The sequence below is a fragment of the Onthophagus taurus genome, chromosome 7 (genome assembly GCF_036711975.1).
Source record: "Onthophagus taurus isolate NC chromosome 7, IU_Otau_3.0, whole genome shotgun sequence".
Taxonomy (NCBI): domain Eukaryota; kingdom Metazoa; phylum Arthropoda; class Insecta; order Coleoptera; family Scarabaeidae; genus Onthophagus; species Onthophagus taurus.
The window spans coordinates 1,064,468-1,080,755 of record NC_091972.1 but is presented as its reverse complement, the minus strand read 5'-3'; the positions used below and the strand labels follow the sequence as shown (position 1 = coordinate 1,080,755).

Here is a 16,288-nt window from a genome sequence, read left to right as displayed (position 1 = left end):
TACTCCTATTTGACGTCCTTTATACATGAATCATATGATGTACGTAAACTTTTAAAGAACATAATTAAGTGAAAGTGATTTTTATGAAAATGAAACCTTTTTGATACAAAGATTTTCGAAATAATTATATGTTGTAATTTAATTAGAACAATTTTCACTTGAAAAGTTTAAGTAAAAGTTGGGAATTCTTTGGTAATCTTATAGGCTAAAAATGCGTTTAAAGTTGAAGAGAAACGGTTGTAAACTGAGTGGAGAATATTATTCGGACATTCGAAAAAAATTACATTAAATTTCTCCAATGTAACACCGGCTCGGTGTTAAGAGATTTTACTCTCACTTTGTCTCAGTCTGGTTCCACTCCAAAACAAATCAGTAGCCCGATCATCAGTGATCCGACATGTGGTTAAATAAATAGTGTATAGATTAACAAATTTCGTACTAAAAAAATTAATTTTTTAAGTAATCAAAAAAGTGTGTGGATGTTGTTAACTATAAAAGACCCAACATTTTTTGTTCAAAACCGTGAAACAGTGAAACTGCCTGTTCCACTCTGATTCTTTCTTCTTTCCTGAAAATGGTCAATTATTCTCTTTCGACTATTTTACTTTGGTTTTGGATGATAACTATTATTTCATGCTTAGAAAATGATATTGAAGGTGGGTACAATAAATTTAAATATTTAATTTAAACTTTGTGTATTTTATTAAAATTTCTTGTTACATTGCAAAGTTAAATTGGTTATAAATATTTGAATACGTTTCGTTTATAGTAACAGAACAATACATACATTGAAACGCAAATTGAAATTTCAATTTTCTATACCCACATCATTTTTAGTATTGTTGCAAAACTTTTTGTACAAATAAATGATGACTAGAATTGAAATTTCCCATTTTTATAAATTGAATGACCCGTTTTCGTATAGACTAGAATTTCATTTCACGTTTCATTAATTTGATTTGAATAAAATCCCTCGAAATAGTTTTGTTTTAAATACTTTTTTATTTTTAGATGTTAAACCAAAAAAAGAAAAATCTACAAAGCTTCGTTTTTTCGATGACATGGAATGTAAGTAAAACATTTAATAAAACAAATAAAATTACAATCTAGAAAATAATATAACTCATTACTCTTCAGTAACAATACGTTTATCTTTCGATCGAATGAAAGTAGAAGTAAGCCACTTTCTTCGGCGAATAAAAAAAAAAAAGTCGACTAAATTGCGAATTCTCCCTCACGAGGAGATAAACGATTTTAAATTGTTGTGAAAGTAAAGTAGGTAAATAAAATCTCAAGTGAGACCGTATTTGCATGATTTGACTTTAAAATGAACCTCAAAGTTATTATTTCATTTACAAAGTTTTCTAAATTAAAAAAAAAAACCTACAATGATAACAAAATAAATTATAATTACCGCAAAAAAAGTTTCGAAAGAGAATGTGTTTAGGAACTAGTACTCATAATAAAAGTTGTGCCAAATGTGTAATTATCGCAAAACTGATTTTTTGTGATATTTCTAACAATGTCGCCTTGAAACAATAGCGAATTACCCAACGAGTGTTGCGAGCGAACTCAAAACCGCAAACTGGAGCATTTCAAGCATGAGGATGTGACAAGGAAGAATTAGAGCTGTCCCATTGTTCCCAAACTTCCTGCTTTTTAGAGAGGGAGTGAAATTAAAAGCACTTACTGACACACATTTTAAATTCATTTAAACATATTTTAAAGCTAAATTTGGCTTTAAATGATATTTTAATTAGTTGATTTAGTTTAACTAAAGTATTGGAGTTAGCACCTTTATTAACTCTTCTACCACAATAAGTGGGAATGTTATGGCATATTTCATTTATAAGTAAATTAGGCATTTCTAAACTTTTGTTACACTTTATACAGGGTGTTCCGGTGACTCGGGGCATAAAATTAACCTCATATACTAGAGCAAAAATGATGACGATTCGTGAAAAAAAATTATTATAAAAGTCTTCAAATGGCCAAGATATGGGCCATCAAAGTTCAGAAATTTTAACACATTTTTCTAAATATTTTCAATACCATTTATGATAGAGCGTTGAAATTTGGTACAGGGTAAACAAATATCAAGCAAAATCATTGAACCAATTTTGACTTTTATCGGGCGGCGGCAACCATGCTATACAGGCTGTCCCTAAAATTTGTTTGCTCAGAACTTTTAACAAAAATATTAACAAGAACATAAAATTATAAACAAATAGTAATAAATAAAAAAGAAGAAAAAAATACTAAAGCAGATGTTCAAAAACACTGCCTGATATCGCCGTCTTAAATTAAAGCGCACTCTGCGGAGACCATTGATCTCAGTTCGAAGTTGATCAAATGAATCAACAATTCGTAACCTCAGTTGATCAACTGAAGTTATTTCAACGCAGTAAACTAGCGATTTAACGCGTTCCCATAAATAAAAATCTACAGGTGTAAGATCCGGCGATCAGGGGGCCAACTTATGGGTGCACCTACTCTTCGTTCAATCCACCGTCCCGGAAAACGTTCCCTCAGAAATTCCTGGACAGCCTGTGTGTTATGCGCAGGAGCACCATCATGCATATACCACATTGCTTGCCTTGTGTTTAAAAGAACATTATCTCAAAAATCATCTAATTTCTCTAAATGTCGCCTATATGTATGTCCATCCAGCCTTGATGGTAAGAAAACGGGTCCAATAATTACATCGCCCACAATGCCAGCCCAAACGTTATGAGAAAATCTCCATTGTGATTTCCAAGTTTTCTTAAATCTTGGATTTTCGTCTGCCCAACTATGTAAATTTCTCAAAGTGGTGATTCCATGTTTAGAAAAAGTGGATTCATCTGTAAAAAGTACTTTTTCTAAAAACTGATCATCAATTTGGATTTTGTGCTGCATTATTGCGCACACTGGCCAATTGCCCACTGCGACTGCAATATGCATTGACATTGCCCTAATATCAAAATCATGTCAGTTTGTTCACTAAATGTGTAACTCTCCATTTTGAACACTTAAAATTAATAATAACTAACTAACAGAACTATCGTTTGTGTTTAAACGACATAAGCAAGTTGACAGCAAGTTGTTTTTTTTTAATTGCCATGGCCAACCTTGACTTTTTCGAAGACTTCGTTTTTTTAGTGTTACCATTGAAATCGAAGCTTAATATTTTCGCGTATAACTCGAAAACAGTCAATGTTATCAAAATTTTCAAAGAGTGATAAAAGTTTCTAAAATAAATTTTCTATTAAAAAGTACAAAAATAAATGTAGGGTTACGACCGAACAAAAAAGTTCTGAGCAAACAAATTTTAGGGACACCTGTATAGCATGTTTGCCGCCGCCCGATCAAAGTTAAAATTGGCTCAATGATTTTGCTTGATATTTGTTTACCCTCTACCAAATTTCAACGCTCTACCATAAATGGTATTGAAAATATTTAGAAAAATGTGTTAAAATTTCTGAACTTTGATGGCCCATATCTTGGCCATTTGAAGACTTTTATAATAACTTTTTTTCACGAATCGTCATCATTTTTGCTCTACTATATGAGGTTAATTTTATGCCCCGAGTCACCGGAACACCCTGTATATACAGGTTGTCTCAGCGAGACCGGTCATTAGACATTTCTGGGGTTCTGGCGAAAATAAAAATTTGAGAATTCAGACTTAAGTATTATCAATTACGATCTCTTCGTCTAAAATATTTTTAGATTTCTTGTACTTCCGGTTATACCGGAAGTCGCCGCAAACTTAATTTTTTTAAATGGAACACCCTGTATATTTTTACATATTTGGATTTGTCTGTTTTCAAGGTTTATAAATAACTTTACTTTTTGCAATTTGATTCGGTCGTTCTCGAGTTATTCGAATTTTTCTAGAAAATACTGCTCCAGCAGACATTTGTTCAAAAAATCAGAAAACACTCAATTTTTGGGATATCAATTTAGGATTGAGAACATGCTTAAGCAACATGATGGAGTATGTTTTGGTGCCGAGAACTGCGGTCTAGAACGTTTGATCACTTTACTATGGCACGTTAACTTTTCAAAATTTGGAAGTACCATAACTTCATTTTTTTAAATGGCACCTCCCATATTTTATTTTTTAGTCATCTTCGGTGTCTCATTCTACATCTTTTGTATCCCATATGGCCCATACAATACTTAAGTCTGCATTCTCAAATTTTTTGTTTGGCCAGAACCCCAGAAACGTCTAATGACCGGTCTCGCTGAGACACCCTGTATAATAAAGGAGAACTTTATAGTTAGTAATTTTGGAATTATCAGTTATTTTATTTATCATCGAATGTCAACCATTTTTATAAGAAATTATTAATCCTTTTTAATAAACCGGATATCCTTTGATACAATTTAGACACTGTCCACTTATATCAATTGCACAACAAACATTGCAACATTAAAAAGACAGACAATGAAATCGTTCGTGATTTAATTGACAAGCTACTAAAGATTGCTTAACAGTAAAAAAAAGAAATTATGATTTGTAACTTATTCGAAATAGGTGGAATTAAATCAAACAATTTTTTTTATTATAAGTTTACGTGAAAGTTCCCAATTTAACAATTTCTTTCACTTTTACCGCTGATCCAATTACCTCTGAAAGCGTGGAAATGAAAATTTCAGTGAATCAAAGAACAACAACGCAAACGATATTTGAAAGAAAATGTTATTTTTCGTGAATTTTTCTTAAACCTTGAAGGCAAAAGGAGTTCAATTCGATCCATTTCTTCTACCACTTCTTCGTATGATGGTCACACGAGGCTATTACGGAATACAATGGGTTAAAAGTCATTAGCATAGCTTTCACTTACCCGTGCCATCTTTTGGTTTCTTTTCTTGGGGAGGAAGGAAGCGATTGAAGCACTGTTTGTAACGACAACGGCGACGAAGAGTATCCGTCGAAAGTCGCAACGATACGAAGACGACGACTGTTACAAAGTTCCTTTAGTCGCGACCAACCGTTGCTCCTCAAGAGACGGTGTTCCACATGTCTTCAGTAAGTGGGTGAATGGTTCTCGGCGAAGATGTTTTCGTCTTCACGCGGTCGGGGTTGTGCATTGGTTTTCGCGTGGTTATGCTGTTTCTTTAGAGCAACGGCTGTGCCTAATCCAAAGCAAACTCAAGAATTGATGCTATTAGATCAATTAGGACGAAGAAATCCAGTTAGTTTATCGGAAACTCCAGGATTTATCGATATGATTGGACGAAGTAATCAAGAATTTTTCATGAAAAAATTATAAATTAAAAATTTTATTTTTATACATTTTTTCTTCTTATAGTGATTCCACAATCATGTAGATACAAGGGAGTAAAATATGAGTGTGGATTAAGTATAAGCTGTGTGATAAGCGGAGGAAGACCGATGGATCTATGTTCCGGAGGAATGATTTGGTCTTGTTGTGTTGATCGGGATACCCCATCCCCTACAAGAAACCCACCACAAGTTTTACATAACGCAAGTAAGTTTAAAACAAATATTTAGATTTTTGTGTTAATTTTGAATCCGAGTACTCAAAAATGGTTTCTTAATTAATAATATTGTCAATATGAAGACACTTATCATCTAGTGAGTCATTATCCACCCTCAGACGCCGATTATCCAGACACGAACAGCGTCGATAGACCTTCATACCATCCCGTTTACTACGATGATGAGCCCCTTTATGAACAAGATCAACCATCTAAACACGATTTAAGTCATAAGGGTAAATTAAAAATACATAGAATCATTTTGGACACTATAGTTCGTTAGATTTGTTCACTTTCTTTAATGTAGAAGTATAGCACAATTTCCTTAAATATTTTGATCACTGCTGTTTTTATATTATTTCTGAATTAAAACACATTTCTATTAAAATAAAATTAGTGTGTAATCGAAATTTGATTTATTTTTTAATAAAACTTCTTTGAGTGAGAAAATGAAGAAAAATTAAACATTTTTGTAATAAAAAAATTTCATTACGTTTACATTTTTGATGCAAGTTAATTGAATTTTCCAATAAAAACTTTTATAGAAGGTTTAAAACGAAATGAAAGAGTTTTAATTACTCTTTTCTAGTGTAACCGTTTGAATGCTCTTTTAAAATGGGTCCATTTCGTGAGGGCCATTAAAAAACTTTTTATCATTATTGAATTAATACGATTTTAAAAATTAACTTTACGAAAATGAATGATTAAAAAGTATTATTTCTTCAGCACGAACTTTTTCGAATGCGATTACCGCTAGATAAAGTTTCTAGAGAAAAATTTACAGTTACGGTTTTGCCAATTCCGGCTCTTCTCCATAAAAGTAATTGGATTTATATCCAACGCAAATTTTCAAAGTAAATATTTTCTTTCGAGCGACCCAGAATGTGGTCTAAGAGGATTTTACATAACAATGAACTTTAGGAAGTAAATTCCTAAAATTGTAAGGATTCTGCATTAAAATATTTGAAACATTCATTTTTTCGTTTAATAAAAAGTTAAACTACACGGGTCTTGTAGTATGTAATTACTATCAATAACACGAACAGAACTCGTGCAATTACAGCTCATATTTCATACCCCATTTACTACGGCTGCGTTCCGATGCGCTAGCCTCCAATTTCCGCCTTCAATCTATCATCATTTCCGATAGGAACAAAATTGTGACCAAGTAACATATAAACACTGATAAGCAATCATGTAGAAATAACTAATGCACCTTTCAATTTTATTTCTTTATTCTTATTAATTAAATTTTTCCTAGTTCACGATTTCATGTAGTTCTTTTTTAGTAAATGTATATACGATAAATGTGTTTAAATTTGCTTTTATTTTTAGCATGTGGAGAACTTTATACAAGAAGTAATAGAATTGTAGGTGGTCATTCCACTGGATTTGGTTCTCATCCTTGGCAAGTGGCCCTTATCAAAACTGGGTTTCTTTCTAAGAAATTAGCTTGCGGAGGAGCTTTATTGAACGAACGGTGGATTGTTACTGCTGCTCATTGTGTAGCTTCGTAAGTAAAGTTTAAGTCTATAATAGTAAGAAATGTTCAGTGAAACTCAAGTATTGATTAAATCTTGACCCATTTACATCACAAAGCTCTAAATAATGCTCGACTATTCTTTCTTATTTCAATTAGAAAAGATGTCGGTTGTTTCATATATTGGTTTTCATGGATTTTTTTTCATTTTAGATATATTTCTTTATCTATTTATCTATTGTAACTTTAGTTCTCCAAAAGTTTAGGGCAAATGTAGGTCCTTAAGGAACCTTAATATTGCTCCAAGGTCTTGTTCCTTTATGTCGGTAGGTGTTATGTAAAAAAATGTTATCGAAAATGTTGTGTCTTATGGCTGGTTTAGGATATCAAACGTAACCGTAATCGTAACAGTAGTTGTAACCGTAACATTAAGGAACTTAACGTTTACAGCTGACCCGTTTAGGAAGCAACTTTAAGATTTTAAAATTTAAATATGTAGTTAATAAAATAACGAGAAAAGTACGGAACGTTTAAAAGTAAAAATGTGTGGTGAATACTCTGTTCACCACTTGCAACGTTACTGCAACGTGTTTCAGTACTTGCAACGAGTACTGAAACACCAGCCCGTTATGTCAACATGTAAACACAAAACAGCTGTACGTAGCCAAGTTTAACATTGACCCTTCGCATTAGTGCGCATGCTCAAATTTTGTCCTAAACGTAAGAAGTTAAAAGTTGGTCAACTTTAGGTATTACGGCTACATCGGCCATAGCAGACCGTAGCCTTAAGCGGTTCCCTAAACGGTGCTATTGAAACACATTGGTTTAACTTTTCTTACTGCTACGGCTACGGCTAAGGTTAAGTTTGACATCCTAAACCCACCATTAGTCTGCCTCTGGCGACGTAATTGCGCAGCATATGTTCAGCCGTTTCTGACTCGTCATTGCAAAGTCGACAAGTTTGTTCCTCAGCTTATCCAATGTGGAAGAGGTGGTATGCTGAGGCATAAAACCTCTTTGGTTTTGTTTTGCGACAGAGTTATCATACTCTTATGTGAATGTGGTTAGACCTATGATTACATACGGGGCAGCAGCCTGGTATAGGAAAGTCCGACAGACTTCAGTTATCAGTAAATTTTCACGAATTCAACGAGCAGCTGGATTTGCAATCTCTGGTGCGATAAGCACAACGCCAACTCTAGCAATGGAGGTTCTGCTTGGCCTATCTCTTCTGCATTTGCATATAGAGAAAGTGGCTAGAACAACCATTAAGCAATATGCTCAAAATTGTTCTGACTTGTCCTACCAATGGGCTGTGGAAGACATTATAAGCACTGATACTGTGCTATCAATGCCGTCTGATTAGGTCGGATCACTATCAGTGATTGATGCTCGATACCAGATAGTACTGCCTGAACGGCAGTCCTGGATCGAAAATGAAAATTCTCTGGTTCAGGCAGATATTTGCATGGTCACAGATGGATCAAAAATGCCGGAAGGAGTCAGAACTGGTATACTCCTGTTCCGTATACTGGAGGAGTATACTGGACTATACTGATAAAAATAAGAAATACAAATCATTTTATTTTTACCATAATAACATAAAGATGAACCTGGAGAAAAATATCGTTAAGTCAAGAGTATACTGCCAGACACCTCGAAATAAGCAAGCTTACAGCCTGGGTACGTACTGTACTGTATTCCAGGCGGAAGTATTTGCTATTGACGTGGGTGCTAAAATCCTTCTTGAGGGAGGGGTGAAGAACATGAGAGTACGACTTTTCTCAGACAGTCAAACCGCTCTCCGTGAAAACGGTGTCAGCTCTGGTTAATGATTGTAAAAGAACATTAAACACACTGAGTTGTGATAACAGAGTTTCTCTGATCTGGGCCCCGAGTTACTCTGGGGTTGCTGGCAATGAAGCGGTAGATGAGCTAGCACGAGAGGGCAGCGCTAAAGCATTTGTGGGGCCGGAACTAGCGTTGGTGTATCATTTGAGATGGCCAAATATAAGATTGGACTATGGGCTGAAGAGAGACTTCACCTACTGTGGACCAATTTTCCTGGAATGAGATATGCTAAGGTGTTTATTAACATCGCCACGTTGGGTTGAGACGACGATGTTGAATGCCGACTATGTGCGGAGGAAGCAGAGACGGTTGAGCATGTTTTATGCCACTGCTCTGCCGTTAACCGTATCAGATTCTCGATTTTTGGGTTGCAGTTTTTATCATCAAAAGATCTGAATGACCTTTCACCGAGCAAGGTATTAATGTTCGTTAAGAGCTTTGGACTGCTCGGTGAAATTTGATAACGATATCTATCGTTCACCTACCTGATCGAACGAGTTTCTGAAGAAGGTTATAACATGGCATCCGAAACCTCAAACCTTTTCTTAAAAAACGCACGGCAAAATTCGAAAGTTTCTAGTGTGATTTCTAGTTTTAGTTCTAATTTAAACATTTTCATTTATATTAATGTTCAGTTCAATTTGAACACGAGATTAAAAATTTCCATCGAGAAAAATTAATTCGATGATGAATATTTTACGTTCGCTGTCAGAGATTTGGTCAAAAGGGGATTCTTTTTGAGATCAGTACCAGAAATAAATGAGATTTCTTGCAAAACTCGTTCGGGATTAAAGTGGAACTGTAACGCCTTCAGCCGGATATTAAATCACGAAGGGGCGGACTAAAATAGATTATCACGTTTTAGAGTTTCCTTGCACGGACATTGTTTAAAATATTAAGTCATTTTTGATTAGATAATGATAATCGATTATTTTTTAGAACTTCAAATGGGAATATACGGATACGCTTGGGGGAGTGGGATGTTCGAGGACAAGAAGAAAACCTTCCTTACGAAGATTATTCCGTAGAACGTAAAGAGGTCCATCCTTCGTATTCGCCATCCGATTTTAAAAACGATTTAGCTTTGGTGAAACTGGATAGAAATGTTAAATTCAGACAACACATTGTTCCCGTTTGTTTACCGTCGCCGACAGTAAGTTAAATTTTAATACGCTTGACTGATATTTTAAACACAAAGGGAAAATTTAATTGTTTCATAAATTGCTTTTTAGCAAGGTATTAAGTTTATAAATACCACAAAGTAACATAATAAATAAGTAATTTATTTTTTTTTAAGTTAAAATTGCCTGGAAAAAAAGCAACTGTGGCAGGATGGGGTAGAACGAGACATGGGCAAGCAACTGTACCTTCTGTTCTACAGGAAGTGGACGTCGAGGTCATCCCAAACGAACGATGCCAACGCTGGTTCCGGTCCGCGGGCCGGAGAGAAACTATTCATGACGTTTTCCTTTGTGCAGGCTACAAAGAGGTAAAGGAAATTAATCATGAAACGAATTATTTCTAACTAAGAAACTAAAACTATTTACATCATTAATTAATAAGCATTTATTGTTTTTGATAATTACAATTTTCCCTTTAATACATCCTAATATAATATATGTCATTAGTATATTATTTTCACCCTCCACCCTCTTCCTCCATTTCCATACCCTCGGCTCCTCGGCCCAATCCTCCCCTCATCCATCCCTTTGTCTCCTCACCCCCACAACCATTCTCATCCATCGTTTCCCCTCTCCTAAGATCTGCCCTCGGTCTAACTCCTCCTCCCTCAACTCACTGCACCCATTCAACATATGTTCCAACGTTTCCCATTCCTCCCTGCATAGCCTACACCACCTCTCCTCATCGGCCATCCAGTAACTCTTCGCTCTCTCCTCGTTTCCACAACGGAACCTAGCCACCAACTTCTTCCCTTCCTCATCTCCTTCCAATAACCAGTATCTAGGCAGCCCCTCCGTAATTATGTCCCTGTACCTTTCGTTATACCTCCCCTCTTTTATTTGTGTTCTTCTTTCCTGTCTCTGCACATCTCGGTCCCTATCTCTCAACTCCCTCCACATCTCCCTACCCACCCTTCGTCTACTATTTATCTCAGTTACCGAGTAGCCCGCTCGTTTATAATAGTTGTCTCTGTCTCCTTTCCCATATTTGATTTTTCCCTCTCTAATTTCCCTCCAACACTCCCCCAAGATCCCGCAGTTTGGCCTCCCTTCTATTCTTTCTTCATATTTCACTGCTCTCCCGCCCCCCTCCACTCTGACTTTATCCACCTTTACCTCTTCCCTCACTATATATCCCGGTGTTTCTCTCGCCACCCCAAGCACCCATCTCCAGTATCTAGCTTGCACGTCCTCCAGCATTGCCTGCTCTCTCCATCCCCATACCTCTGCTCCATACATCATCACACTGCTAACCAGACCTTCAAACATAATCTTCCTAGCTGCCACATTCCTTCCAAAGACTCTCTTCCCCCAACCCCATACTTGTCCCATCACCTTATTCGCCTTTTTTGCCATAGCTATCACATGCGACCCCTCCCTGTTGTCCTCCCTGAACACATACCCCAAGTAAGTATACTCTCTAACCTCCTCGATCTCTTTTCCCTCCCATCTCCAGTTTTCTGTTCTTTTTCTCCCCCCCTTACAAAACTTCATCATCCTTGTGTTCCCCACATTCACTTCCAGCCCCTTCCCCCTAAAATATCTTTCCAATGTCTTTATCATATCTTTCATCTCCGCCACTTCTCTCGCCATGACCACGATGTCATCCGCGTATGCTAACATATGCACCTTTCTACCTCCCACCACCAACCCTCCCATTTGCCCCTTCCCCAATCTATCCTCCAGGTCCGCCGTATACAGTGCAAACAGACTTGGGCTCAGCGGACATCCCTGCCTCAGTCCCTTCGTCGTCCAAAACACGTCGCTCAGCTTATCGCCATAGTCTCCATGTATATTTCCTTCACTCTCGCAATTAGGTGTTCCGTGATCCCCCTCCTCCCCATCTCCTCCCACAACTTTCCCCTATCCACCTTATCAAAAGCCGCCTTCAAATCTATAAACAGGGCGTACAATTTCCCTCCCTTCTTATCCAGCTCTCTATCTGCCAGATGCTTCAACACGTACACGTTGTCGATTGCTCCCCTTCCCTTCCGAAAGCCTGCCTGCCCATCCGGCAAAATTCCCCCCAACTCCATCTCCTCCTCCAGTCTTCCCAGCAGTATCTTCGTGTATACCTTGTATGCCGAGTCTAGTAGGTTAATTCCTCTGTAGCTTTCTACCCTTCCCTTATTACCCTTTTTATATACTGGGCAAATTACCCCCACTTTCCATCCCTCCGGAATCCCCCCCCCCATCTCCATACGCTATTCATCCCCTCCAACAACTTCACTCTCACCACCCTTGATGCTTCCAACCATACCTCGTTCTGGATGCCATCTTCCCCTGGCGCCTTTCCCTTCTTCAATCCCCTAAGCACTGCTTCCATCTCCTCTTCTGCTATCTCCTCTCCCCTATCTCCCTCATAGCCTCCCAAACCCGTTAGCCTCGTTTCAACCTCTCCCAATAATCCCGTAAAGTAACTCTTCCATTCTGTCATGTGTATTTCGCTGGTTATCCTCTCCCTTCCCTTCTTTCTCTTTTTCAGATACCTCCAGACCTCCCCTTCCCTTGTTATCCCTCTAATCTCTGCCGCCTCCTTCTCCCTCAGTTCTGTTTTCTTTCTACTGCATAACTCTCTGTATCCTCTCCTGGCCTCCCTATATCTATCCACTCCTATCTTCCCCCGTCTCCACTGCCTCAACCTCCTTCTCGCCTCCCTCTTCGCCTTCTTGCACTCGCCATCATACCAGTCGTTCCTCCCTATTCTACCCCCCCTACTTACACACTCCCTTTTCATTGTTGCCCCCCGCACTACCTGGATAAGTTCTTCCAAACCATTGATCTCTTGTATCTTCTGTTGCCAAGTTTACATCATTAATTAAGTTTCTAATTATTACTAATTTTATAGGGTGGAAGAGATTCATGTCAAGGTGATTCAGGCGGACCATTAACAACAACAGTAGAAGGAAGAAAAACTTTAATAGGTTTAGTTTCTTGGGGAATAGGTTGCGGAAGAGAACAACTACCAGGTGTCTACACAAACATCCAAAAATTTTTACCTTGGATTGACGCGGTTATGAATTGAATTACATCAAAACATTTTGTGCCAGAGTGCTTCCAGAAGTGAATTTAATAATTTATTTTATACTTAATTGTTTAATTTTTCATCAGACACAAACTCTGTGATAAAAATAAACTTTCATCTTTATATTTATTCAAAGTTACCAAGCGGTAGCTAAAATTAAATAGACATCGAAACATTTATAATTAAACAGCCTTATTAATAAATTCACTAACACAACTAGCAGTTAATTAGTAAATACATTTATTAATAAGGTTGTAAATATTTAAATAAGAATAGGTTTTGAACCCAGTTTATTTTAACATCTGTACTTTAGTTTTCACTGTGTAGAAAGCTCGTATTTAAAATAGTCTCAGGTGATTTGGAAGTGAAATGACGAGCTTTTACTCGCGACACAACTCGGATTTCTTTCCTGGGAACGTAAAATGCGGGCGTGTATCGTATTATTATTTTTTAATTAGCGTGAAAATAATACAAGAAAAATAAAACCTAGGATTGCGTGATTCAGTCAAGGAAAACCATGTATATCTGTATCAGATACACTGATGTTAGATTAGCGAAAATGTATATTGCAATAAACAGTTTTTTTTAATAATAAATGATTTTTGAATTACGGTGAAATATATTTTTTTTTATAACATATTTTGTAACAAGTCTTGATTTGAATTAATTTAATATTGATTTGAAGATTATTATTTTATTCTTTGAGCAATGTTTGATAAAATATAAAGATAGTTTTTTTCTAACAGATGTGATTCATATCAGATTTTTTTTTGATAAATCATTTTTGAAAAACCATGTTAAATCTCTTTATAATTTCTTCAATTTACTAAAAAAACGCAACTTTTTCTAAATTGTTATTTAAACTATTTCACATATATAATCGAAAAATATAAACCTAAAACCTATTTTGTTGAATATACGCGAAAATGAGAATCCAATCAATAATTTCTCTTTCAATCATTTTCTTATATTTATCATCGGTAAGTCATTATTAAAATAAGTACAGAATCGTAATTAAGTTTAAATATTTTAGGGACTTTTAATTTTTGATCGAGTCGTGGTTAATTATGCAAACAAATTATTAATTGGAACTTTAGAAATGAAGAATCAACATATAAACAAAACATTCATCGTCGTCCGAACAAAAATGCATTTCCTCAAACCGATAACAAAAACGTCTAAAGTTATCATCGCGATCATTTCTAATCCGAGTAAATTTTTTTATTTTCATCTTTTAGGTAAATATGAAATTATATTTCTTAAGAAATAACATCCCAGCGTATTCCGGTTTTCAATACGATATGGATCTCTGCAATGGAATGGAAAAAAACAGTTTCGGAACTCGTAATCTCGTACAGAATTTGTGTCCGAAATGTAGCAAGTGTCCTATTCCGGCGGTAAACTTCAAATTTAATTTTCTCAATAATGATGAATAATGATTAACTTAAAAAAATAATTTTTCAGGGGTGGTATATTGGCGATATGATTTTTGGCAATATTCAATTACCAGAAGGACTTCTATTTGGGAGTTATATGAGCAAAATTGCCTTATTTACGCAAGATACGGTTAAAGCATTTGAAATATCAATTTGGCTAAAAAATGAGGAAATAATTAAATGAAGAATTTCCCGTATGACTTTTTTTTTTAAATGTAGTAGATCAAAGAATTATTGTTAGTGTGAAATTATACTCAAGGTCGTGTTTTCTTTTAATACCCTATATACAGTGAATTTCACTTAAGATGCAATATACAAAAATATATTTCTATAGAAACAATGGCGTACCTACTTACTTTCTACCACTTAAATTGCAACATGTTTGAATGTTTCTGGTTGTAGGTCTAATATCAGTTCTAGTGATAGTGGTAGATAGCACTAGTTAACATAAGATATCACTATGTTGTATATTTTTATTGCACTAAAACTAGAACTAACACTAGACCTAGAACTAGCAAGTATTGGGTTTCGTGCGTCTGAAGACGCACGGCTAAACCCGAAGGTTTCTAGTTCTAGGGTTAGTTCTAGTTTTGTACTAGCACTATCACAAGACTAACTCAAGACCTGGAACTAGAATCATTCGGGTTTAGCCGTCTTGAGAGACGTGCGGCTAAACCGGAATGTTTCTAGTTCTCGGTCTACTGTTAGTTCTAGTTTTGCACTAGCACTATCACTTGAACTAACACAAGACATGGAACTAGAATCATTCGGGTTTAGCCGTCTTGAGAGACGTGAGACTAAATCCGAATGTTTCTAGTTCTTGGTCTAGTGTTTGTTCTAGTGACAATGGTAGGTAGCACTAGTTAACATAAGATATCATTATGTTGCATATTTTTATTGCACTAAAACTAGAACTAACACTAGACCTAGAACTAGAAAGTATCTACCTTACTAGAAGTAAGGTTTAGCCCTGCGTCTTCAGGCGCACGGCTAAACCCGAATATTTCTAGTTCCAGGTCTAGTGTTAGTTCTAGTTTTGCACTGGCACTATCACTTGAAGTAACACAAGACCTGTAACTCGAATGATTCTGGTTTAGCTGTCTTGAAAGACGTGGGGCTAAACCCGAATGTTTCTAGTTCCAGGTCTAGTGTTAGTTCTACTTTTGCACTAGCACTATCACTTGAAGTAACACAAGACCTGTAACTAGAATCATTTGGGTTTAGCTGTCTTGAAAGACGTGGGGCTATTATTATTATTATTATTATTGCTGCCGGGCTGAGGAGGGCGGCCCCTCTCGTTACCGCGATCTATAAGATTTATTGTAACTTTAGCCCTCCAAAGGTTTAGGGCAAATGTAGGTCCTTAATGAACCTTAGTATTGTCCTGAGGTCTTGAACCTTTATGTCGGTAGGTAACAAAGGAGTTTTACCGAAGACGTTGTGTCTTAGACGGCCTCTGGCGACGCAATTGCACAGTAGATCCTCAGCTTGTCCAATGTGGAAGAGGTGGTATTTTAGGGGCACATGGCCGGTTAGGTAGCCTGAGAGCGTTCTTAGATCCCCTTTGCTGAGGCATAAAACCTCTTTGGTTTTGTTTTGCGACGGAGTTATCATACTTTTCGCTTGTCTGTGACCTGGAAGTTCTTTCCAGCGTAAGGCTATCTTTGAAGCCTCCCAGTTGTTGATTATTTGTTTTAGGTGGCTTTTTTGTAGTCCACATCCAGGTTGGGGTCCAATGAAAGGCGTGTTTGCTGCCTCTTTGGCCAGCTTGTCGGCCTTCTCATTGCCCTCAATGTTGCTGTGACCTGGAACCCACCATAGGGTA

At 36.5% G+C, this 16,288-nt stretch overlaps 1 protein-coding gene across 4 annotated transcripts; it reads left to right on the top strand.

Moving 5' to 3' along the window:
- The first annotated feature begins 323 nt into the window (after nt 1-323).
- LOC111429521 (serine proteinase stubble) lies at nt 324-13,637 on the top strand. 4 transcript variants are annotated; one of them, XM_023065457.2, is made up of 8 exons: nt 324-656; nt 1,012-1,068; nt 5,301-5,480; nt 5,574-5,726; nt 6,826-7,003; nt 9,761-9,974; nt 10,119-10,310; nt 12,851-13,637. In XM_023065457.2, the coding sequence occupies exons 1-8, from the start codon at nt 575-577 to the stop codon at nt 13,025-13,027; spliced, it is 1,233 nt and encodes a 410-aa protein (XP_022921225.1). In that variant the 5' UTR covers nt 324-574; the 3' UTR covers nt 13,028-13,637. The 4 variants fall into 4 exon arrangements, with proteins under 4 accessions (XP_022921225.1, XP_071053508.1, XP_071053507.1 ...); XM_071197407.1 differs by lacking the exon at nt 5,574-5,726 and having other exon boundaries at nt 329-656; XM_071197406.1 differs by lacking the exons at nt 324-656; nt 1,012-1,068 and adding an exon at nt 5,030-5,229.
- Nucleotides 13,638-16,288: the final 2,651 nt, after the last annotated feature.

Bases quoted from the DNA above. Each gene is read 5' to 3' on its own strand.
- LOC111429521 (XM_071197406.1), top strand. From the start codon at position 5,046: ATGTTTTCGTCTTCACGCGGTCGGGGTTGTGCATTGGTTTTCGCGTGG. The intron at 5,230-5,300 runs GTAATCAAGAAT...TTCTTCTTATAG, and splicing joins TATCGATATGATTGGACGAA to TGATTCCACAATCATGTAGA. The intron at 7,004-9,760 runs GTAAGTAAAGTT...ATTATTTTTTAG, and splicing joins GCTGCTCATTGTGTAGCTTC to AACTTCAAATGGGAATATAC.